The sequence below is a fragment of the Colletotrichum chrysophilum genome, assembly GCF_026319265.1.
Source record: "Colletotrichum chrysophilum strain AFK26 chromosome Unknown scaffold_55, whole genome shotgun sequence".
In the NCBI taxonomy this organism is placed as follows: Eukaryota; Fungi; Ascomycota; class Sordariomycetes; order Glomerellales; family Glomerellaceae; genus Colletotrichum; species Colletotrichum chrysophilum.
In genome coordinates, this window is record NW_026517342.1 from 210,006 (window position 1) to 233,139 (window position 23,134).

General features: G+C 53.1%; 7 protein-coding genes and 2 non-coding genes across 9 annotated transcripts; 4 read left to right on the plus strand and 5 right to left on the minus strand.

Moving 5' to 3' along the window:
• Positions 1-450: 450 nt before the first annotated feature.
• COL26b_007056 (uncharacterized protein) lies at positions 451-1,627 on the plus strand (the record flags this gene model as incomplete). Its single annotated transcript, XM_053179864.1, has 3 exons — positions 451-717; positions 760-1,203; positions 1,259-1,627. 3 exons carry the CDS (start codon positions 451-453, stop codon positions 1,625-1,627), a joined length of 1,080 nt encoding a protein of 359 aa, XP_053036212.1.
• A 325-nt stretch (positions 1,628-1,952) lies between these two features.
• COL26b_007057 (uncharacterized protein) lies at positions 1,953-2,355 on the plus strand (the record flags this gene model as incomplete). Its single annotated transcript, XM_053179865.1, has 2 exons — positions 1,953-2,273; positions 2,341-2,355. The coding sequence occupies 2 exons, from the start codon at positions 1,953-1,955 to the stop codon at positions 2,353-2,355; spliced, it is 336 nt and encodes a 111-aa protein (XP_053036213.1).
• A 1,261-nt stretch (positions 2,356-3,616) lies between these two features.
• On the plus strand, positions 3,617-4,792 carry COL26b_007058 (uncharacterized protein; the record flags this gene model as incomplete). Its single annotated transcript, XM_053179866.1, has 2 exons — positions 3,617-3,703; positions 3,749-4,792. 2 exons carry the CDS (start codon positions 3,617-3,619, stop codon positions 4,790-4,792), a joined length of 1,131 nt encoding a protein of 376 aa, XP_053036214.1.
• Positions 4,793-4,944: 152 nt separating this feature from the next.
• COL26b_007059 lies at positions 4,945-5,032 on the minus strand. The gene has a single exon. It is a non-coding gene; the product is annotated as a tRNA-Tyr (tRNA).
• A 1,048-nt stretch (positions 5,033-6,080) lies between these two features.
• COL26b_007060 (uncharacterized protein) lies at positions 6,081-8,040 on the minus strand (the record flags this gene model as incomplete). The annotated part of the gene is made up of 2 exons (XM_053179867.1): positions 6,081-6,489; positions 6,548-8,040. 2 exons carry the CDS (start codon positions 8,038-8,040, stop codon positions 6,081-6,083), a joined length of 1,902 nt encoding a protein of 633 aa, XP_053036215.1.
• Positions 8,041-9,201: 1,161 nt separating this feature from the next.
• On the minus strand, positions 9,202-9,295 carry COL26b_007061. Its single transcript has one exon. It is a non-coding gene; the product is annotated as a tRNA-Tyr (tRNA).
• A 2,047-nt stretch (positions 9,296-11,342) lies between these two features.
• On the minus strand, positions 11,343-12,754 carry COL26b_007062 (uncharacterized protein; the record flags this gene model as incomplete). Its single annotated transcript, XM_053179868.1, has 3 exons — positions 11,343-11,535; positions 11,635-12,277; positions 12,478-12,754. 3 exons carry the CDS (start codon positions 12,752-12,754, stop codon positions 11,343-11,345), a joined length of 1,113 nt encoding a protein of 370 aa, XP_053036216.1.
• A 1,855-nt stretch (positions 12,755-14,609) lies between these two features.
• On the minus strand, positions 14,610-15,562 carry COL26b_007063 (uncharacterized protein; the record flags this gene model as incomplete). Its single annotated transcript, XM_053179869.1, has 2 exons — positions 14,610-15,104; positions 15,338-15,562. The coding sequence occupies 2 exons, from the start codon at positions 15,560-15,562 to the stop codon at positions 14,610-14,612; spliced, it is 720 nt and encodes a 239-aa protein (XP_053036217.1).
• A 3,249-nt stretch (positions 15,563-18,811) lies between these two features.
• COL26b_007064 (uncharacterized protein) lies at positions 18,812-23,013 on the plus strand (the record flags this gene model as incomplete). The annotated part of the gene is made up of 3 exons (XM_053179870.1): positions 18,812-18,873; positions 19,040-22,114; positions 22,182-23,013. 3 exons carry the CDS (start codon positions 18,812-18,814, stop codon positions 23,011-23,013), a joined length of 3,969 nt encoding a protein of 1,322 aa, XP_053036218.1.
• Positions 23,014-23,134: the final 121 nt, after the last annotated feature.

The window sequence follows — 23,134 nt, forward strand, 5'->3', positions numbered from 1 at the left end:
TTCGACGTCCCAGGTCTGTGTCAAAGAATCTGGGTAGACGGGAAGAATGTCACGTGTGACGACATCAACGAGAACACATCTGGCTGCGTCCTTGGCGGAGGAATGGCCGTCAATGCGGGTCTCTGGTGGAAGTCTCCTGACATTGACTGGGATCAAAATTATCCAGAGGGTTGGAAGGCAGCAGATATGAAGGTTGCCGCGGATGCGCTTTTCAAGAGAATACCCGCAACTGACAGGCCCTCAACCGACGGTGTTCTCTATGCTCCGGAGGGCTATAATGTACTGTCGCGCGCCTTGAAAGCCGGGGGATGGAATCATGTCAACCCGGCAGACAACCCCAACGCGAAAAGCCAAACATTTGCTTTTGCAAACTTCATGTATCAGAACGGGGAACGACATGGTCCGTTGGCAACCTACCTAGTCACGGCAAACTCGAGACCTAACTTCAAAATGTGGACGAACACGATGGCCCGCCGTGTCATCCGCGATCGAGGTCGGATCACAGGGGTTGAGATCGAGTCTCGTGGTGACGGAGGCCGATGCGGCATCGTGAACGTAACGGAGTCAACTGGCCGAGTGGTGATCTCAGGCGGCTACTATGGCACACCGAAGCTGCTGTTCCGAAGCGGCATCGGACCAGAGGATCAGCTCCGCATTGTCCAGCAGAGCACCGATGGCCCCGACTTCATCGAAGAACCCCAGTGGATCAAGCTACCAGTAGGTCGAAATCTTCACGACCACACTGTGACTGACTTGCAGATCACTCACAAAGACGTCAACTATTATGACTTTCAGATTGGTGCATGGGAGAGTCCAATCCAAGCTGATGTGGATGCCTACTTGAAGAATCGGAGTGGGATGCTTACCATGACGGCGCCGAATGATGGTCCTATCATGTGGGAAGTCGTTGATGGACCGGATGGACCACGCCAGTTTCAGTATACAGCGCGAGTGGCCGGAGCGACCAAGAACTCGATGACAATCTCGCAGTTCCTTGGCAGAGGCGGCACATCTGTCGGTGCCGTGACGATTAACCCAAATCTCACGATGTCAATTTCTACTCTTGCATACCAGCAAACAAAGGAGGATAAAGCGGCCATCATTGCTGGTATCAAAAATCTGATGAAGGCCCTGTCAACTAATCCTGACATCGTGCTCACACATCCGCCCGCAAATATGACTGTGGAACAAAACATAGAAGAGGTACGATCACAGGCGTTTGGCTCGGCCTTCTGTACATGATGCTAATAATCTACAGATGCCGGTCAATCTCCAGAGACGTCGTGGGCTTCATTATCTCGGTACCGCAAAGATGGGAATCGACAGCGGTCTTGAAGGTGGCACGTCCGTCGTCGACACTCACACGCGTGTCTATGGTACAGAAAATCTGTTCATCGTCGATGCTTCGATTATGCCTGGAATGGTCACAACCAATCCGTCTGGACCGATCATGACTGTTGCGGAAAGGGCAGCTCAGCGCATTCTAGAGCTACAAGGGAGTATCTTGTCTGGTGGTGTTGCGGATGTTTCAAAAGGGGCACAGAAGAGTCTGGCGAACCAACCGTTGTACAACATCCCTCTACTTACTTGCGCGCTAAGTGTTGTCATTTTACTGGTGGGATTCTAAGCCGAATAACGCACCCCATCGCACTAAACAATCGCGAAACTTCAGTAGCATAAGAGTGTTTGTTGCGGCGGAGGTTAACCCTGTTTAACTCACGACTTCTGGCTGGCTGTATGAGGGTTAAGTTTAGATAACGTCTTGTTGAATCTACTTAGCTAGAAATGGCAATCAACAAGTATGCACTCTATCCCCACCGAGACTGAATTCATGCTAATGGACGTTGATGAAGGTCTCAGTCTCTACACAACTAAAGAGTTGACAGATTTTAACCGCCGTTGCTTCCGCCGCCGAAGCTGCCTGACCCAATTCGAACACCACCTACGACGCAATGACCGACAGACGGGTCGCACTGACGCTGAGGAGACCTTCGTCCGAAGCCGCCGCTGACCAGGTCAGGATCAGGGCCCTCGACATCCCGGGCGACCATAGGAGATCCGCCAGCCTTATCGTCCATGATACTGTCACCGTTTTGAAGGTCTCCGCCATCATGCTCGATGAGGACGAATTTCTCCGTTGCTTGGGTAGTAGCAGTATCGCAATTGGAAAGGGCCACAACTTGGCCATGCTGGTCGGCGCAGTAAGGCCTAGCATCGGCAGCAGCCGCAAAGAAGGCGGCGACTGCGAGCTGCTGGAGGCCCGAAAGGGAGAGGTGAGTAGACTTCATGTTTGTGTGGCCAAGCTCTTTCTTAGTTGAGATGATGGTAGTAAAATAACAGGCTTTGATTGCTTGAGACGGCAAGCTAGGACGGACTTTTAGAACGGACGAAGATCGTCGTTTCATACCATTCGGCAGAGCTTTATATAGAAGATTGAATGAAAAGAAAGGAAGAAGCTATTCATCTTCCATTGCCGGGTTGATGGTGAAACAATCTGCTCGTCAATTTCGCCAGGGAAGAACCTCGTTAGAAAAGGGTACGAGTGCTTCGTACTTCTATGACAGTCAGATAAAGACTTGGAGGACACAAAGGCTTTTCTGTCATAGCTTAGGTCTCGAATAAAGCACAGTTGCGTCTTGTTCGTAATGTCGGGAATTGACTTCGGCGATGGAACTTTCTAAAAGTTTTCTACATAGAGATGTCCGCATCATCACGACTATCCTCGGAAACTTTGGTGTTGTGATGCCCTGGCCCGACAACTCGGTCCGACAGAGCGAACCCCCAAACCCAATTCTATCGTTATGAATCTTTCTTCCCTTCTAACTTTTCTTCTTCGCAGTTTGCCGCTCTATCGTTAATTCGGAAGGCAATCAACCACCATGAACCTTGGAGGAGGGGAAGTCCTAAACGCAGAGCTTCCGAACATAGGTGGCCACCTTAGACGCACTTGGTGATAGATCGTGTCACGGTCGCGTATGCCCTAGCACAGCTGCTTCTACGAAACGCCCCTGTGGACTTAAGGGAGCATGAAACCGTAGGGAATATCTTTAGCCTTCAACTCTATGGAAATTTAGCCAAAAGTCGCCAAATCGTGCGACAGTATCAAAGTTTCCGTCGGTTGTCGGATTGAAGCCGAACCTTACCGAGGATTTCGTATAAGGGGGGTCTGCAACTAGCAACTAAGGAACTGCACAATGTGAAATCTTTTCCGCCGGTCTGTATGTATCTGCCCCATTCTTGATTTCACTAAAACTTCGCAGGGGATCGAAGCCCATGCCCCGTATAAGAATGAGACTCCTTTTGGCCCAATCTTTCGCTCGGTAAGGTGACCTTCGAAGCATTCCATAACGCTTTCAGCCAGACACTGCTCAACAGAATGCGTCGTATACCAGTTCAGAAACGGCCGAACCATACGCGCCTAGTCCAAAGCCAGGGTCTAGTTTTCGCAGACCTTGTAGCTCCCGGTGCCTCGGAGCCATATTGGCCGGACAACCGGTACTACTCGTTTACCAAAGAAGAGATACACCTTCTCGAAGGCGCCGCCAAAGACGTTTTTGCGATGTGCTGCGAGGCAGCAGACTATCTGACAGAAAACCAAGATATCATCACCAAAGACATGGCGGTGCCCGCTTTTGCCTTGAGCGAGATTAAAAAGTCGTGGAACCGAGAGCCTGCATGGGGCAGTATTTATGGACGCTTCGATGTGCGCTTTGGTGGCTTAAACCATCCGAACCCTCGATTGCGACAGCCTAAGTTCTACGAGTTTAACGCGGACACTCCTACCTCGTTACTCGAAGCTGGTTCAATCCAATGGCTATGGCTGGAACAGACTGGAAATGGAAGCGATCAATACAACAGCATCACTGAAAAGCTTATCACGGCTTGGCAACGCAATCTCACCCATATCCAGCAGACGTTGGGACACAAGCCTGTGGTTCATTTCGCTGTAGGCGAAGGAGAATGTTCGGGGGAGGATGCCTTTAATGTGATGTTCTTGATGGATACTTGCCAGCAGGCGGGCTGGCAGACGAAGGCACTTACAGTTGAAGAGATCTCTATCTCGAAGAATGATGGACGATTTTACGATGCAAACGGCGACCATCTAGACGTCGTCTTTGAGCTCTACCCGTGGGAGTTTATGGTGCAGGAGGAATTTGCACGGCCTTGCTTCCGGGATATGGAGAAGATTGGCTTGCATGACGAAGCAGGAAACTATGTTGGAGGAACCATTTGGATTGAGCCGCCGTACAAAATGTTGTGGAGCAACAAGTCACTCTTCGCCATCCTGTGGAGACTGTTCAAAGACGACCCGAGGGGGAAGTGGCTTCTCCCGACGTATGTCAATGAGGCACCCTCTTCAATGACGAGTTTTGCACGCAAGCCAATCTTTGCGCGAGAGGGTGCCGATGTTGTTTTGCAACGTGATGGCAAAGTTATACAGGATGCATCTACGGGAGATTACGGCGCTGAAGGGTATGTTGTGCAGGAGCTTGCTCTACTTCCAGAGTTCAGGGCCGCGGATGGAAACACATACTACCCTGTGATAGGATTGTGGTTCATCGACGGCGATCCCGCAGGTATGGGAATCCGTGAAGACCGGACACCGATTACGACAAACACGTCAGTCTTTATTCCGCACTCGATTGAGGGTGGACCAGCGACGTACGAGAAACAGAGAATCCCTGACAACGAGGAAATTGAGGAGCAAATGAGAGTAGCTCCGTTTTTTGACTCGTTTGATTGGGAAGAGAATGAGATTGTGAGCTTCATGAAAAAGATTGTTCTTAGTTGATAGTTGTTCAAAAGTCAAATGTTGATAGGCAAGAATGTAAGGGAAAAAGTAAAGGCATTAGTGCACAGTATGCTCACGGGCACAAAATAACCCGATGATGACTCTTAAGGCCAGGTCAACTTCAACCAAGAAGACTGCAAAAAACAATTGGTTCTCCCCTTCCAGAATCGAACTAGAGACCTTTCGATGACAACGTAACCATTACAGTCGAACGTGATGAACCAACTACACCAAGGGGAGTGACGGGGCTAAAGCCCCGCTTGGTGAGATGATTTCGACGGAGCCGCAAGCGGCCCATAGAGCGAGGGTGATGACGGCTCCACAGTTAACTTCATCACGATGCTTAATGTGAGGGGATCGTATATCGAGAAAGCCACTTTAGTGTAAACTTGTTAAAGCAATCAGATGAACACGAGATCATGGTTTGATAAGTATAGGTATATTATGCAGAATATCCTGCTGACTCCGGGATTGATAGGCCAATAGACTGCACGTCCACGGACCCCTGCAGCTCTAAACCGGGAGACATGACGTTCATTTTTTGTCAATGTTACTGTCGTATCTTTTCTTTGTCTCTTTTTCCTATGTAAACCTTCAGATTCAAAGAATCACACATCATAGCGTTTGACTATCTGGCAGCATGTTTTCGAGAAAATTGACGGTTACCGCCACGCCAAATGCCCATTTTCTTTCCGGCGACCTTTAGTTGTCCCAGTCCCTAATGCCAGCATAAGTTGCTCCCACTGTGACACCTTTCACATCATTATCTGCCGTACCGAATGCCAAATGCAAAACGGTACCATCGGTCGAGTCACTGTACTCCGTCGCCGACAAGCCCTTCCCAGAAACTGCCCCCCACATCAACCTACTCTCAGCCAGGTCATTTCGCCAATCGCCATCGTCGTATTCCGATAAATGAACGTGACCGCCCTTTTGGTCAATTTGATTCGGGGGAAGTGAATCAGAATCTGAGAGTCCCCACGACGAGAGCGGCTCGGGGGGAGTCACTGTAGATAGCTCGCGATTCGGCCGGAGAACGTGACAGGCAGCCGAGATAGCAGCCGAGCAGCTCCCGACCATTACTGTTTCTCCTGAGAGACGAAATCGTGAGGCGATGACTGGGACGAGCAGTATGGCGCAGAGGACGACCATAGTCGCGATGGCGGCTTTGAAAGATAGAAGGATGTTGATGTACATGGTGACTTGTCCGTAACTGCTCGACACGATCTGATCTGGCGGAATGGCCTCCAGTGCTTTACTGCGTCAGTGGATTTCACCAATGGAAGCTTCAAAAGAACTCACGTTCTATAATGATGGCGTATACGGAGTTGGCACACAGCCAGTGAACCAACAGACCCACTGCTTGCATGACAATAGCATATGGCAGGGGGATCTCCAGGAACGGTTCAGACTGCTGCTGGCCTTTGGGCACGCTGACGCGAAGTGATTTGAGGTTCAGGCTGTAGGACGTCCATTCCCTGGCCATAAACATGCGGGTGTAGATGACGTTCAGGAGGAGGCAGGTGATGGATAGCCCGAGCTGGGGGAGGTTGGACAGGAGGGATGAGCCGATCGGGTTTATGGCCAAGCTCCCCACGAAGTTCTCGAGGGCTTTGGACGGGTACTTCATTGCGAAGACGGGGTTCTCGGGATCCTGCCCGAAAGTTCCCCATGTGTAGGCGCGCTTCCATCCCCCACTGTCATATCCACGTTAGCAAAGCAATTGTCAAGACAGGACGGATACAGGCTTCTTACACTTCGCTGACGAAAGATTTCAACGCCAGGAAGCCCAGAGTTAAACCCACAACGCCAATCGAATATGTCTTGATCCAGTCCGAGAGATGGACCGAGCCGCCCCAGCGCTGCGTCTTTTTCTCCCACCTTCGTGGCTCGGCGAGCCAGCCGTACTCCTCCGGTCGCTTGCGGGGTCTCCAGCGGCTCCTCCTCGAGAAGTCCCGCCACCCGAGCGTGCACATGCCTCTGGTAGTGGCATCGGGCAGGCGGATGAAGGAGTCGACAGCATCCCCGATAATAGCCAGCGGTTTTCTCTTCCACAAATAGCCTATCACAATGACGCAAAGACAGCTCTTGAACAGCGCAACGATGCAAACCGCCAGAAACAAGTCGTTGTTGACGCGCACCCTACAGGTACCGACAATGGGCTCCGAGAGGCAGTACTTGACCGTCAGCGTTTCGTTGAGTAGTGGAACGTTGCCTGGCGCGCCCACGGCGTCCCACGAGATGACCCAGTTGTCCTTTTTATCGAGCAGCTCATCCATCCACGTGCCGGTTTTGAGGTCAAGAAGACCCCAGAATCGGCCCTTTGACGAGATGACGGAAACGTTCTCGTATGGGCCGTGGTCGTTCTCCCATTTTATGGTCATGCCCGTGGCCAAGCCGGAGCCTGTGAATCTGTTGTTACCAGAGTGGAAGCCATAGAAGCCAGCGTACCATAGACTGTAGACCGTGTTATTCAGCATTTCAGCCTCCCATGCCTGAGACTTCTCTGCCGTAGTCCATCCTTTGCCGTTGTTGTCCGCTTCCACCACTGCCACCATGTGTCTCCTACTGCGCACATTGATCCACACGCTGTACGCCTCCAGACACTCCTTCCCAGTGAGACGCTCCCAGGACTTCGCGTTGGCGGCCATATACTGCACCTCGCCCGGGACAACATCACTGTACGCTTGGATAGCGGGCCTAGGGTCAGGGCCCACGCCGATGCCGGGAAGGTAGTACTCCCGACCCTCGAGGAACCCTTCCGACGCAACAGCCGTCACCCACTCCGTGCTTGTAGTCGAACCGAAAACGCAAGCGTTGAAGAGCAGGTGAAACGGCACGGAGCTCAACGCAAACAGACTCCATAATACGCCGCGCCACGGCGACACGAAGCGCAGGTTGCGCATGGAGGGAATTCCCACGTCCATCCACCGGGAGCGGCGGTGCGCGACGTCGATATCCGCCCGCGTCGGGGCGGCCAGCATCTGCATGAAGTAGTTTGACGAAATGAGAATCAAGGTGGAGAAAGCGTTGACGAATGCTTTGAGGGCCATCAAACGCACACGCGCCGAGTCGCAGTCGCCCTCAAAGATCTTCGAAATGTTGAAGACGAGTGAGTCTGATGACCCGCGGGCCCGGGTGACGGCGAGGAGAACCCAGAGGATGAGAGTCAGTGTCCATATTGCGCAGACAAAGGTCAGGGCCGACACGCGCCAGCCGCTGAGGGGTTGGCCGAAAAGGTGTCGCATATTTGCCTTCCTCGCGCCGTGAGAGAGAGGGAGTTACGCTAGGAAAGAGCGATCGGAGTTGAAATCTTAGGTGTCGGGAGACATATTTGAATGCCCTCTGACGGAGAAGATCTTCGTCATTGCTGCAAGGGCTCTGTGTTCCAAGTCATGATCGATTCAAGCTATTCGTCGGTGTGTTTGGCGCCAGGCACGTAGTCTTACTAAATGAATGCCAAGACGGGATACTTGCCTGGTATGAGAGTCTGATTGGTTCCTTGGATATGCAGATATCCTTCCTAAGCCTTACCAGCTCTCGCTTGAATATCCCGAGTCGGTAAACTGTGGCCCAGCTGGCTTTCCATATTCGTCTTACGTGAGATCCGGCGACATGAATGCGAGAATTGCTTTCCCTGGCCTCGATGTTGCCGTGCAGACATGCGCCCCTGACAAGGATCAGCGCAGCGCCCTACTGGTACATTAGCGGCGAGTTCTTGATCCCTGATGTTTGGCCAGTGCTAAGGAAAGCCAACCAAAAAAGACTTGATATTCAGACACGTTGATTTGCCTTTTTGCGTCTCTGGACTGACGACAGAATTTCATTCATCACAGATCTAACAGATCTATCACGGCCGCCTGACACATAAACATGGTCCCATGTCCGCACACTTTATGAACGTCTTTGCAGAGGTCTGCATGTAGGGTGACATAGTTTCACTCAGTTATTTGTCATAGGAAGAGGGCCTGTTGAGCTAGATTCTAGGAGCTACTTAACGAGCAGCCTGTATTTCTCTTCCAGGCTCTTAGTCTATTAGGAAGTATCAGCAGCCTGAGTGACAAGTGGCTAGATAAGTACATCTAATAAATTTAGCTCCAGGAATTAAGTCCGCGTTAAATGCGACTGGTCTTTCGAGACTGAACTATGCTACGTGCAGGTAGAACTACTAGAGGGTATTTGTTTACAAGACCACGAAGCGTTTTAATAGACCTCAGAACTTCAACTCGTGGAATGCTATAACAAAAGATCAATACGTCCAGTAGTCTGACATATAAAGAAAAAGATAGAACTAAAAGCCGTTTAGCTAATGCCTGCCCCACTGCGTTATTGTCCCGTTATTCAGCGTCACTTTCAGACAGCGCAACCCAGAATCATTCAAGGCAAACGACTGCAAAAAGACATGTGGTTCTCCCCTTCCAGAATCGAACTAGAGACCTTTCGATGGATGTGGATACAACACCATTACAGTCGAACGTGATGAACCAACTACACCAAGGGGAGTAACGGGGCTGAGCCCCGCTTGGTGAGATGACCTCCACATAGCCGCAAGCGGGCTATAGCCTAGAACGGACGCAGCTGAATCTCCCCACTTGGACCTCTCGTGGTTCCTGCGGCTGAATAAAGGCAGCATGAATGCATGTGAAGCGGGTTGGAAATTCGAGGAAAATATGTAGCTTTCCTGCAATCTGAAGCAGCCGCGCAATGTTTCCTAGGCTTCATTAAATGGAAGGTTCCACGTGAGCGGTACTAATCTGTCAAACATGAGCAGTCGCTAACCTATTAGATTTTCGTTTCTTGTGGCTTGGTCATCTTCCCGAAAGGACTCATGATCAACATCTTGATTGTGTCATGGTTTCTGAAACAGCTGCTTTTCCTTAGTCGCAGCATGCCAATCAACGTCACAGTTAACGAACAAAGACTGGTCTAGTGGAGGGCATCAGGACAGGAGCTAAGTAGGATTCGTCTGCATATGGCGTAACTTCATTGGCAACTTACCGTGTAAGCTGGAACCTGTTGTGTCAAAAGGATATGATAATGTGTCTAAACTGGAAGCAAAATCTTCCTGGACATGGACACCGTTACATGGCCTTTTGGGCTCTGCCCATCTAGTTGTATTAAGTAAGTGTGTTGTAATGCTTTACTAGCTTATTTTGAAGAATACGTGGGAGCACCTCAGAAAGCCTTCAGTGATGCTTCACGTAGATTCATCCTGCAATCAGATGCTAACTTAAGAGGGACGTTTAAATCCAGCCATAAAGAGAATAGCAGTTTCCGTCGATGGCATTTCACTACAAATGATAGCCAAGCTCCCTTCAATACTCGAATCTGTATTTCACTTCAGGTTGTTCTGGACAATTTACCTATTATTTTGTGGATTACTAACAGATGTCTCCTCAGTATACTTTTCAACATGCTCTTCTCTAACCTCACATCCACCGCCTTCGCAATCTTGAATCTTACTGAGTATGAGTGAGAGAGGATGTCAGCCGGGAGAAGCTGTGTTCGCATAAGCTGATCTGCCGCCGTTCCTTTGTGTCTATTCTTCAGACTGACCAAGACATTCTTTATGAAGTTCCTAACGCGTCCACGAGTGTCTATGCAGTGACTCGATCGCCGATTATAATTAGGTAGCCACGCGCACCCGGTTCTCCCTCAATCTTTACTTGTTGCTTGTGGGCGTTGAATATGAACGTACATGGGCACTCTGAGCTCCGCTTAGTGTCTCTATCTTGGTAGCTGAAAGGAACGGGGACAAAGATATGCTGCCCAAAGAAGTGTAGGTAATCATAGCTGAGAAATATGGCTAAGCTTAGAGAATGTGTCACGCGCACTACCCCTTCAATTAGAATTGATAAATTTCACCGCTTACATCAATAATCCCTGGTTGACAAGGTACCGGACGTGAGGCTTGAAGACGGGGAGATCGTGGATCATCGCCAATAAATATTAAGATGACGACAACAGTTTCTAGCATTTATCAGTCCCTGTATAGAAAAAGTATCTACGGACGTTGGATTCACACTATTAGCGGCGACCATATTTTTCTCAGCTCCAGGCACATCGTATTGGTAACGATGGATAAGTGATAAGACTGTTGGTGGAGTGTTACAATACCTTAGCTACACGGGCTGCGGGCTAGCTACAGGTCTTCATTGAATAACAATTTAAAAACTATTAGCAAAGTTCAGACGAACCTGAAGCAACACTTGTCAACTGAGAAGGTCGGCGTGGCGTTCGGCGTTAAATAGCAGACCATTTCCTGAGCAAGTTTGTAATCGACAAGCTTGAGCAATGGTACTCGGTGATTGTACTTTCTTTGCTGGCCTTCTTATCTCCCCTAGACGCGTGCAGTCTCTATGCACACAATTATTTTGTATCTTAGATGATCTTGGGAGGTTTCTGTCCAATCAATGGTACCTGCTTTCTATAAGAACTTCGTACGTTTGAGATACCGCGGATGGCGCTGACATTCACCAAGCGTTCGATGATGCACCGACATGCTGCAAGGAGAGACACCGCGTTGCCTTGAGGTCCAGGACGGGGATCCTCAAGAGATGGTGTGCACAATCTTCTCGGCGCTAACGGGCCGTTCCCCTCCGGCACCAGTCAACAACGCAAACCCTTCCAAAGCGATCCTCTCCAAACCGCCCGGCATCAGGCGCACAGGGTTCGGCTGCACCTTGACAACTCCAGAAGAGGCTGCAGAGCCCATGTAGTTATAAAACTCGGCCGTGAATCGTCTCGCGTGGGGGTTCGCAGGGAGAGTAGCGCCTAGAATCAGACGAACCGGAATTAGCGACGGTGTCTCACGTCGATGCGTTAGTCAAAAGGGGGCCAACGATGACTTGCCTTGGTACAATGTCTCGACTCCCAACCCCTCCCAGACAGCTCCGATCAGAGGCTTGAACCGCATCCTGGAGACGTCGAATCCGCCCAGGGCAGGGCTCCGGAACACGGCGAACTGACCGTCCTCTGCTAGTGTTTGTTCGACCTGCTCAACCGACGGGCTTTTGGATATGGCGTCGATGGCGTATTGCACCCCTCCCCGGGCCGCACGACGCACTTGCTCGACCCAGTCGACATCACAGTAGTCGACTAGAACGTCGTAGGCGTACGGTCCCTGCCTCAACATGGCGTGCTTCGAGGCGCTGGCCGCGCCGATGAGCCGCATCGTGCGGCCGGAGGTCTTTTCAGACGCGCGGACGAGTTGCGCGGCGTACAGGCCGAGGGAAGATGTCGCGCCATATATGAAGACGTTGACGATGCTGTCGTCACCGAGGCCGAGGCCCGAGAAACCTCTAGTGTTGAAGAATGGGCACGGGAGTTGCAGGCGGGCGAAGACGCCTTGGGCAGCCGTCAGACCGCAAAGACTGGTTGTCGCCGCGCTTTCGAAGGACAATGTCGTCGGGATGTGCCACGTTAGGTCGTACTCGACGGCGAGATATTCTGTAAAGGCGCCCGGGCGGAGATTGACGGAGCAGGCTGTTTGTTGCTGCTGTTAGCTAGTGAAGGACACCCGAAGGCGAGGAAGCGCGGCGAAGTGTTGCGAGGTGTTTGTACAAGGTTTTGGGCTGCTACAGCCACGGAAGATATAGTCACAGCGTGTGCTTTGTGGGTAGGAAGAAGATGATAGGGATTGGGTTGTGACTGGGTACATGACGCGATGGTGTTTGAATCCTTACCTCCTTGGACAAACCCGGCTACGCGAGTTCCAATCTTTGCTCGGGCGTCATCGACAACGTCAAGGCCCTCGCCGAGTTGCACAACCTCTCCTGAAAAGTCGCTGCCAATGACGCGGTCGTCTTGGGCAGCGATGGGGTTTTTGGCGTAGAGCGCGTCAACGTGGTTTAGAGCGACGGCGTAGATCTTGATAAGGATCTCTCGAGGACCTGGAGATGGTTTCGGAATATTTCTGACAGAGACGGAGCTTTCGGAGGGGGATAGGACGAGGGCTTTCATCGTGTCGTTTGGAGTTGTTGTCGTTATTGTGGAATCGTATCAAGTCGAGGAGGCAGACTATCCGGCTGTGGGGATGTCGAGGTGGTTCAAGCCCGTGATACCTTGACCAGTCCTTCAAGAGGCTCTTTGGGCGCGTCGGTACCTTTTAACGATGCCATTGTTGTCGACTTTGTTCAAGAATCAAACCGACAGAGTCTTCCTTGATACCCCGTGGAGCGACATGATGGACTTGACCGGAGTTAGACCAACTCTCGGCCGGTCAAGGAAGAGATCATGGACGTAGCATCTTGTCAAACAAGGTATTTTGAGGCTAATGGAATACTTTCTCGCGAGAAAGCAGCTGAATCGTATGGTGTTGATGACTGTGGGTCGTATGCACTCCGGAACGCTTACCACTTGTGGTCACGACAAGGGGCCGCACGTGACGGAAGCTTCGGGGGTCCAGGAGAGAAAATTGGACTGGGTGCAAACAACGCGAGCAAGAGTATGGGGATTCGAGGGGATGAATTGGGGCTGATGGTAGCATTTGGGCCCTGTTACTGACTGCCGGCAGTGAGGAGAAGGGATAAGGTCTGTCTACAGCGGAGTTTGTTGGGCTGGGTCTCGCGGAAGGGGGGATTGTGCCGGACACAACAGCGGCTTCATGCTTCCCCACGGAAGATGATCGAGCTTACAGGACAAGATAGGCACCCAACATGTTCTGTAGTGCCGCTCGGCAGCTATGAACACCAGTTTCTGACTCGATATCTCAAGGAGTTCTTCCAGAGGTCCTCAGAAGTGCGAAGACCAACTGTCTTTAGGGAACAGGTCACAGTGGACTCCACCGACGCCGCACAGAAGGCTTTTCTCTCATGCTTCCGATGGCACAACAATCACGATATCAAGTCTGTGTACAACCGCCTGAGATCGTGAAGATGGCAGATGATCTCTGCAATACCGTCTATATACTGTGTTACCGGAAGGGAGTGATTGTGATGGACTGTTGAGGTTCGTTCCACCGGTCGTCTGCCGCGCCACACGCCGCCGGCACGCCGCAACACGCACACACCCCCTTTCTTCGCCACCGCGCCAACAGCAGATTCCTGAACAGTGGTTGCACGTTTTTTCTCGCTGCATATCTGACAACTCTGTTTGCTTTTCTGGGGCTGGAAAAACATCTGAGTTTTGGAAAAAGGGTTTCCATCTCGCTTTCCCTCCCCAGCCACGTGCGCGAGAAAGGGCTGAAGGCCGAATGCTGTTTGGGCCACTCCCTTGAGTCTGACGCCGCTGAACGGAAGGGACTGTGATTTTCCATACTGAGGGATTTTCACTCCTTGACGACCCAATCACCGGTGGCTGCCACTTATCCAGCCGGCGGCCCAGGGTCCCAGACTTTCCTATGTTGATGTCTAAGTTTGGTTGGGAGCATGGACTGCAGAGAGTGCGTGAAACGGGTGCTTGGACTCATACTGAATGCCAAAGTCCCGCCCCCGTAAGCCCGCAAGTGCGAGCACATCTCTGGGTAATATCAGCTTTGTCTCTGCATGGGTACAGTTCGGTCAACGGCTTTAGGCTCTTCTTCACAATCTCAGTCTACGATCACGATGGAATTCCAGACTTGTGCGAGGTATCATATGCGCTGCAATTACGTAGAGATATAAAACGAAGAACTAAAAATGGCAGTCTTGCCGGGTATATTCAAGATGCCTCCAGCCCTTCATAGCTTACTCCCAATAACTCCCAAAACATTTCCTTGCGCCGCGTCAATTACACAATGATTAACTCTCGTGAAAAAAACGCTTTCGCTAGACATTAGATATTCGTGGCAGAAACATACACACACTACGGTCGAGAGACTTAGTCACAACATCTCTTTTCACGACGACTCGTCCTGCCGGCAGTGCCTGTTCATGCTGGGGGAACCAGGCATCGTCAAATCATCCAGATTCTGCTGTCTCTTGGCGTAAACCAAACCGCACACATTGCACAATGTCATGGGTCCGTCTGGGCCGAGCCGCCACTGGGGAGTATCGACACGATGACACTTGTGGCAGTAGAAGTCGGCGGCGGTATCGCCTTTGCCGCCTTTGCGCATCAAGCTCGCATGGCCGGGCGCGATGGTCTGGGACTGGTGATGCCGCCGGCTGTCTGCGCCGCGTCGGTGCTGGCTGCTGGGGTCTTCGTTCCTCAGGGCGAAGATGTCGAAAATGTCGTTGGCGATGTTGTGGGACAGCTGGGCCATGTGGCGCAGGTCGCTGTCGCTGGGGAGGGCTTGGTCGTGGGCGGAGTGGAAGCCGCCCCCTCCAGATTGGCCATGGTAGCCGGGGAAGTCTTCTGAGAGACGCAGCAGCTCTGATGCTCCATGGCGAATCTGTATTTGAATGTTGTGTTAGCTAAATTCTGTTGTGTTGGTTTGTGCACCCTCGATTGTTGCTTTTTCAACCATGTTTTTCAACTTGCAGTGTGCGACGCCCTGTTATTCGCTGTGTGCCTACTCTGGCCTACTCTGGCTGTACAGCAACTGAAAACAGGCAATGCAGCAGCAGAGCAGCGCCCAAACACCCGTAAAAGCAAAAACGGACAGAGAGGGAAAAAGACACATACCCTTTGATGGCCTTCGCCCTGCTTCAACCGTCTCAAGGACAGTCGGGATTGGGTGGCATCCTCGCCGTAAGCAGTGCTGTTGTCCTGCTGAGCAGCATTACCGGCAGAAGCGCCGGGGGCCCCGACCGGCTTCGCCTTGGGAGAGGATCTTCGGCGTCTGCGCGGAGGCGAAAGCTCATGAGTCGGGGAAGAAGGGCGAATGGGGCTGGAGTGGCTGGAGGCCATCAGGCGAACAGTCCGCCGGTGAGGGCGGCCGGAGGCCAGCTGAGGTTGATGCCGTTGCTGCTGTTGTGGGGATAGGGATTTGGGAAAGTCGATGGTGTCAGAAAGGCCGATCTCGAGAATGGGATGCATCAAAAGATGGGCAAAGCAGCCTGATCGAAATGTCAGAGAAGTCTGATAGAGTGGGGATGCGAATTCGTGCTGTGCGGTGGCCGGTAGGTGGTTTTTTCGATCGATCCTCGATGATGTATCATGGGCAATCGAGATCGAGAAGACGCATGGGAAACCGGTTTACCACACACGGGCAGAGTCTTCTTTTATTTAGGTAAATCGCCACACAGACAGACAGACAAGGAAGGCAAGCAGGGAAGCAAACACACATTAGCAACAGCAGACATGAGTGACAACGGGAGGAGGGGGCACAGCAATACAACCACCCCAAGACGCAAAGAGCAGAGCAGCAGATTGGCTGGCTCCAGGCTGGCCAGTCTCATTGCGCATTCACTTCACCCCATTTCCCACGTAAAAAAATGAGCAGACGATGGAGAAGCGAAGAGGAAGGGAAGGGACTTGCGCAGGGTACCCAACATTGGAACGGGGTGTGGGGCAGGGGTCTTTGCCCGCTTGGCGGGAGTGGGGCTCAGGGTCCCCCAACACGTGAACTGGCCATTCACGTCTCGTTTCGAGAGAGGAGCCCGTACGTCATTAGCGTCGCTCAGGGCGGCCTATGATTGGCGGATGCTTCTTCCGGCGTCGACGGCTGCTGCTGATTGGCCGCACACCAAAACTGATGGGTGACCGGAGCTTCTCTGGGCGTCTCCGGCGCAATGATGTAAGTTGGTTCGTCTCCTCCGTTTTTATCAAGTATTTGCTAGCAGCTGGTCTTTCGAGTGTCTTCCGAGGCGAGAGGGACCCTCGAGGGGGGTGTTAGCGGAGTAAAGTCCGCAAAGCACTAGATTCGTCGAAACAGAATTCACCATCCATCTGCAGGCAGGCATAGGCATCCACAGCCGAATGGTGGGGATTTGCCGCGTCTTTCTCTACTGTGGTCTGGCCTGTCGAGAACATGATCTGCGTCTGACGTTTTCGCTCGCCAGATCTTGTTTTCCAGAGACAATCTGTGCTTGGTGATCTTATACTCGTGATGATCAGGACCGTTCAGAGCGGGAGGGACCATCTTCGGCATGAAAATGCGGATGCCTCGGCGCTGAACGGAGATTCATGTTGGGGGGTCCAGACTCACAGAAGGGGCCGGCAAACCATAACCAGAACCAGGAGTCAGTACTTTTCACACTGGCAGCCGCGCCCGCCCTGGCTACCGCTTGTATTCCTAGTCAGCGTCCCCTCTCTCTAGCAGCCTGGTCGTGCTCTCCAAAGACACCCAGAGTCGCACGTCTCTGGCACGCCGCATGTCGCAACTCGCAGCCTCTCCTGCCCGTCAGCTGAGTCCCACGGCTGTTGTGGCGAAATCCAGCTGGCCTGGGAAGACGGCATGGCGGTGTGGGAGTCTTTGAGCGATTGGGTTAGCGGAAGAAACATGCTGTAGGACTCTAGGAGGGGAAACTGAGCCTGCGACCCCATGGCCGTCATCCTGCCACGCTGCTGTTTTCATACCAACAGAGGAAAGCCTCTCACTGTCTGACCACCAGAACAGATCCCCACCATGCTAAAGCAGCTTGTACAAGGCGGAGGTACATTTTACGAAATTTTCTGCATGTTTGAGCGACTTTGGGCCGGGGTTCTGTGTCGACCAAGAGGTATCACCACATACGCTGCTATGCCTCTCTTTGGGCGACAGCCCCTAGCGGTGGGAGTGGAACACGGAGAGCAACCAAACCAAATGGCATACTCGCCCGCACAATCCCGTATAATTAACCGGGCATGGAAGCTTCCCGCTACTGACCTTGGCTTAATTGTATCTGGACTAGGCAATGTCTATGTGCGATTCTAGTGCCACAGCGTTGTCCCTGAAAAGAACTCTTCGGTCCCAAGAGCCTGGCACTCGCGGCATGACCATAGCTGTCAACTCCTGTAGTTATGAAGCTTAGGGCAAGTGCTTCAGAAAATCCAACTGTCGGGTAACCTGGACCAAGACCATCCCCAGCTTCTCCAGAAGCATGTTCAGCAGTGAACCCCACAGTCCCAGCTGTAAGAACCACACACACAGCCTGCTCAGCAAACTCTCGGGCTTGATCTGATGGGATTTTGAGAATCCCATAGACCCTGGCTGTCGTTACACTGTCATATCTCCAAAATGATATTTCCATCAGACGTTGAAAATTGGGAAAGGATGATGATACATATTCAAGTCGCGTACGATAGATTGATAGGATGATCAATCATCAGCAATATGCACTCTCTCTCAGTGGCGGACAAACACAGCCAGAGCGCTTAGTCCTGTCCTTACTGCGCAGTACGTAGAACATTGCGACAATATCCAAGACCGACGGTTTGGGAGACGTTTGTGACAAATACCCTACGACCGGCAGGCCTAACACGGCCTAACACGGCCCGAAGGCAGGGCTGGCTGCATAGTTCCCGAATAAGCAAAGTTCAGCCAAAGTACCTGGGTATACGAAAGTCGGCAAATTCCTTGGATGGAACGGATTTCTCCCTTTTTGACGTGCTTCCGTTGGACACGCTCATCAGGCCGATTTGCATGGCATCCTGTCGTCTCTGCAAATCGTCGTCAAACCATCGAATCAGACGACCGGGTGCGTATGAATTCTCCTCTCTGTGTGTCTCTCTCCATACATCTCACAGACCCATTAGACTTTGGGGAATACCAGCAAAAACTGGGCGACAGGTACCTCGATACATGCCTCGGCTGAGCGCCATTTCCGCTCCGCGTTGAACATCGCCACCGATGTGCGCTCGCTTCTCCTCTGCGTGTCTGCTCCCCTATCAGTCGTACAAGCCACCCCAACCCCGCCGCGCTAACGAGGTGAAGCAGCATCGGACGGTCTAGGCCTGGCTGGGCTGGACTAGACTACCCGTTAACAGGTGCGCATTCGGAGTAGGGTCCGCCCCAAGCGAGCACGCCGTGCCTCTGCAGTTCCAGTCCCTTTCGCACAATCGCTGTGGCGGGTGGGCCTCTCTCCCTTCTTGCCATCCCCCCTTGCACTGGGTATTCCAGATCTCCCCAGCACAGCAACACTGGCCGCCGCGCAGCGCAGCGCAGCTTCCCTCGACCACGTTCCTTAAGGCTGGTGCACTGCTGCGCGTGGAGGAGCTTCACACACTCTCCCCGTCATGGCTAGCTTCTACACTGCTCGTGACGTCTCTGAGAGCCGCCGCGAAAGGGAGACTTTCAGGTCAGTTGTTCTCCTTTCGTAATTGCCCTCGACGAGAGCGGCCATCTGCATCAGTGGCCCTTCCATATCGCCTCCCGGGGCGGGGGTGGTGGCCCTCTTCCGTTCCACAGCGCAAGCGCGCCTGGTGTCCCAGCTCGCCGCCCAACAGTGCTGAATGCCCTCATAGATATGACCCCTCCCTTATCGCCCAGGCCTACCACAACGATGTCAACAACATCGTCCCGCCGTCGGAGCTGCGATCCTCCCCCGACGCGGCTCTGACTGCCTTTGCCGAGCTTGGCGTGCTGCGTCTGAACGGTACCCGCGCGTTGATATCTCTGTTCGACAGCAAGTACCAGTACATCGTCGCCGAAGCGACCCCCTCGCTGGCCCTGACCCCAAACGTCAAGCTAGATGCGTCCGACGTGGAGCAACTCTTCCTGTCCGGCACCGCAGTTCCCCGATCTGCTGGCATATGCGAAATTGCCCTCGCCGTCCCTCTGTCGCCCGTCACAGAAGATGTTCCAAACGAAAGCGAGTTGCCGGTGACGGTGATCCCGGACATGGCGACGGATCCCAGAGCGGCCCAGCGGCCGTTCTGCCGCCATGCGCCGCAAAATCGTTTCTATGCCGGGGTGCCTATTCGGACACATAGGGGCATCAATATCGGCGTCTTTTGCGTCTTTGGAGACACGCCCCGCGAGTCACTCGACGCTGTGTCGATGCGCGTTCTGCGGGACCTCTCCCAAATTACCATGGAATACCTCGACACCAAGAGCAACAGGGAAAACCACCGTCGCTCAGATAGAATGGTTCGCGGCGTGGGCAGCTTTGTCGAGGGAAAGACGACAATGTCCGGCTGGAGGATGAACCCCAATGTAGATTCGTTCAAGGATAATCCGTCTCTCGAGGGTGGTCTCAACCAGAATCAACAGCAGATACAGAAAGAGGAGGAAGAGCTCGCGCAGGAAAAGGCCGCGGAGGGCGACATTCCGTCACCACCAGTACGCCCGCAAGTTTCGCCGCTGCCGAGAAAGCGATCTTCGCCATCGCAAGCAGCCGCTGCAAAAGAGACGATCGCGCCGTCGGTTTCGGAGATATCAGTGAAGACTGTAACGTCCGGGGCGAGCGGCGAGAACATTCAGCAAGTCCAGATTCAGCACGTCTTCTCAAAAGCAGCAAACGTGATCCGCGAAGCCATCGAAGTCGAGAGCGTGCTATTCTTGGATGCTACCATAGGTTCTTTTGGAGGCCTGGCGGCCGCCGCTCGTTCGTCCAGCGGACACAGGTCGTCGGGGTCTACCAAGTCAAACTCGTCTTCCAGCGACGAAAGAGGCAGTCCGCGAAGCACTGCGAGCAGTGACGCTGGCGCGGAAGACACTCAATGTCGCGTCCTCGGCTTTTCCACCTCGTCATCCTCGAGCATCGATGGGAAGCTCCCGTCCCAAAGTCACGCATCGATATCAGAAAAGTTCCTTATTAAATTGCTGCGGCGATACCCCGAAGGCAACATCTTCAACTTTGACGAGAACGGTTCCATTCAATCGAGTGACTTCTCGGGCGACGACACGAAGACGACACCGACTCCTGTCCAGGAACTGAGCGAGGCTGTGGTTTCGTCCGCGCACGCGCGAGAAAGTTCACACGCACACGATAAAACTCACAAATCCCGCCGAAGGGGTCGCAACCCATTCTCACGCAAGAATGAAGGGAATATGCTTACCTCAATATTTTCAGGGGCTCGAAGCATAGCAGTTGTTCCTCTATGGGACGTAAAGAAGCAGCGCTGGTTCGCCGGCGGGTTCGCTTGCACAAAGACCGCGACGCGGGTCCTGACCATCGAAGGCGAACTCAGCTACCTCCGTGCTTTCGGCGCTGTCGTCATGTCTGAGGTTGACCGCATAAACACTAGACTAGTCGACAAGGCAAAGACGGATTTGTTGAGCTCACTATCCCACGAACTTCGATCACCGCTACATGGTATTATCCTCGGTACGGAACTGCTCCGCGATACTCCCCTCGATGCCTTCCAGGGCGAGACGTTGGTCTCGGTGGAAAACTGCGGCCGTACGCTTCTAGAGACGATCGACCATCTCCTGGACTGGAGTAAGATCAACAACTTCATTGGATCCCAATCAAAACGACGACGGAGCAGCGTTGGCGACCGTGGCCTGAGAGTTCGGGACGAGAAGGCAAACATCGAGGCGGGCATGATGAGCATCTCCTCCAATGTGGAGATCGACGTGCTTGCCGAGGAGGTCGTCGACAGCGTCTGCGCTGGCTTCAGCTACCAACGCATGTCTGTCGCCCAACTTGTCAACAGCCGCGCCGCTGATAACATCGAACCGAACGCGATGGCGAGACTGGACAGCATGCAGGCGATGGAGGACATGGCATCGAGCGGCGGAAAACACGGAGACGTGCATTTGGTCCTCGGAGACGTATCGGTCAATTTCGACATCAGCCCAGCCACCTCGTGGACGTTTCACACACAGCCCGGTGCGATACGGCGGATCATCATGAATCTGCTGGGCAATTCGCTCAAATACACAAGCAGCGGCTTTGTCAACATCAACGTGCACCAGAGCACTGTAAAGGGCAATAACAATGCAAAAGGCGCTCATGTCGAGATCGTCATTACCGACTCAGGAAAGGGCATTTCGGAAGACTATCTTCAGAATCACTTGTTTACCCCTTTCGCGCAGGAGGATAACCTATCCGCGGGCACAGGACTCGGGTTAAGCTTGGTGCACCAGATTGTTGTCAATCTAGGCGGGAGCATTCACGTCTGGAGCAAGTTGAACCTCGGCACCAGAGTTACCGTTCGACTTCCCCTACATGGTGCCATTCAATCTGCCGCAACATCTGGTCCACTCAAGTCTGCGGGCTTCAACGAATTCCAGGCGCAAGTGGCCGAGCTGAGAGGCCTTCGGGTCCGACTCTTGGGATTCCCAACCGATTACGGGGTCGAAAACCTCGAGGGTATATCTGGAACCATTGCCAGCCAAAGTGCCCTACTAGAACACCTCTGCAGGGAATGGCTGCACATGCACCCTATCGAAGAGCAGTCGGCCGAACCGCTTTACCCCGATCTCATCCTCTCCACTGACCGTCACCTGGACCAACTTTTATATGACCGACGCCATGGCACTATCAACACTCCAATCGTGGTCATTTGTCGCAATGCCCTCGCCGCGCGTCAACTGTCCCTCTCGCCGAGATTCACAACCAAAAACGTTGTCTTCGAGTTTATTTCACAGCCGTAAGTCCACCATCCACCCCTCCGCGTATCAACTGTCAATGTGATACTGACAATACTTTGCATTCAGTATCGGCCCGAGAAAACTTGCAAAGGTCCTTCTGTTGAGCTTCAGGCGGTGGACGAAGCTACAAGCCGGCGTGATCCCTACACCCACGGCCATGTCCCTGGCCACCGATCAACCCACCCCTGCGGAGGCCGGCGACCACGGACTGACGGGGCTGGGTTTAGCCAAGATGGCCCGCAGTCCCGGTGCCAGCAGCACCGAGGCGTTTCCGGACGTGAACACCCCCAACGACGTGTTCTCCCCCGACTCGCAGATCAGCGAGCCGCAGTTCCCTCCGATCGAGAAACAACTGCATCAAACCCCGCCCTCGGCGACAGAGATCGGGAACCCCATAGACGGCATCGCCCTGCCCGACCGGTCCAAGGACGTCTCGCCGTCGACGCCGAACCTAGCGCCGTCGGCTGCTCCTGCCCCCCACCCCGGCGCGGCAACACTGACGACGCCCAAGCCGGACAAGCCGCGGCTCATCATCGTCGACGACAACCCGCTGAACCTCAAGATCCTGGCCTCGTACTTAAAAAAGCTGGGCCACGTCTTCGACAGCGCGACAGACGGCAAGCAGGCCGTCGAGCTTTTCCAAAAGAACGCCGGCGGCGTCAGCTGCATCCTCATGGACATCTCGATGCCCGTCATGGACGGCTTCGAGGCGACGCGGCGCATCCGCGCGCATGAGAAGGCGCATGGATTGTCTAGGTGTAACATTTTTGCGCTCACAGGGCTGGCGTCCGCGGGCGCGCAGCAGGAGGCGTTTGCGAGCGGGATCGATTTGTTTTTGACGAAGCCCGTCAGGCTGAAGGAGTTGAGTAAGATATTAGAGACGAGGGGTATTTCATGATCATGTGTAATGGGTTATGTGTAATGCATCAAGGAATGATGACTTAAAGACGCGGGGGTTGATGATGGCCCGGAAGGGACAAAGGTAAAAGGAGGGGCAGGGGAAAGGGAAGGGTGAAAGA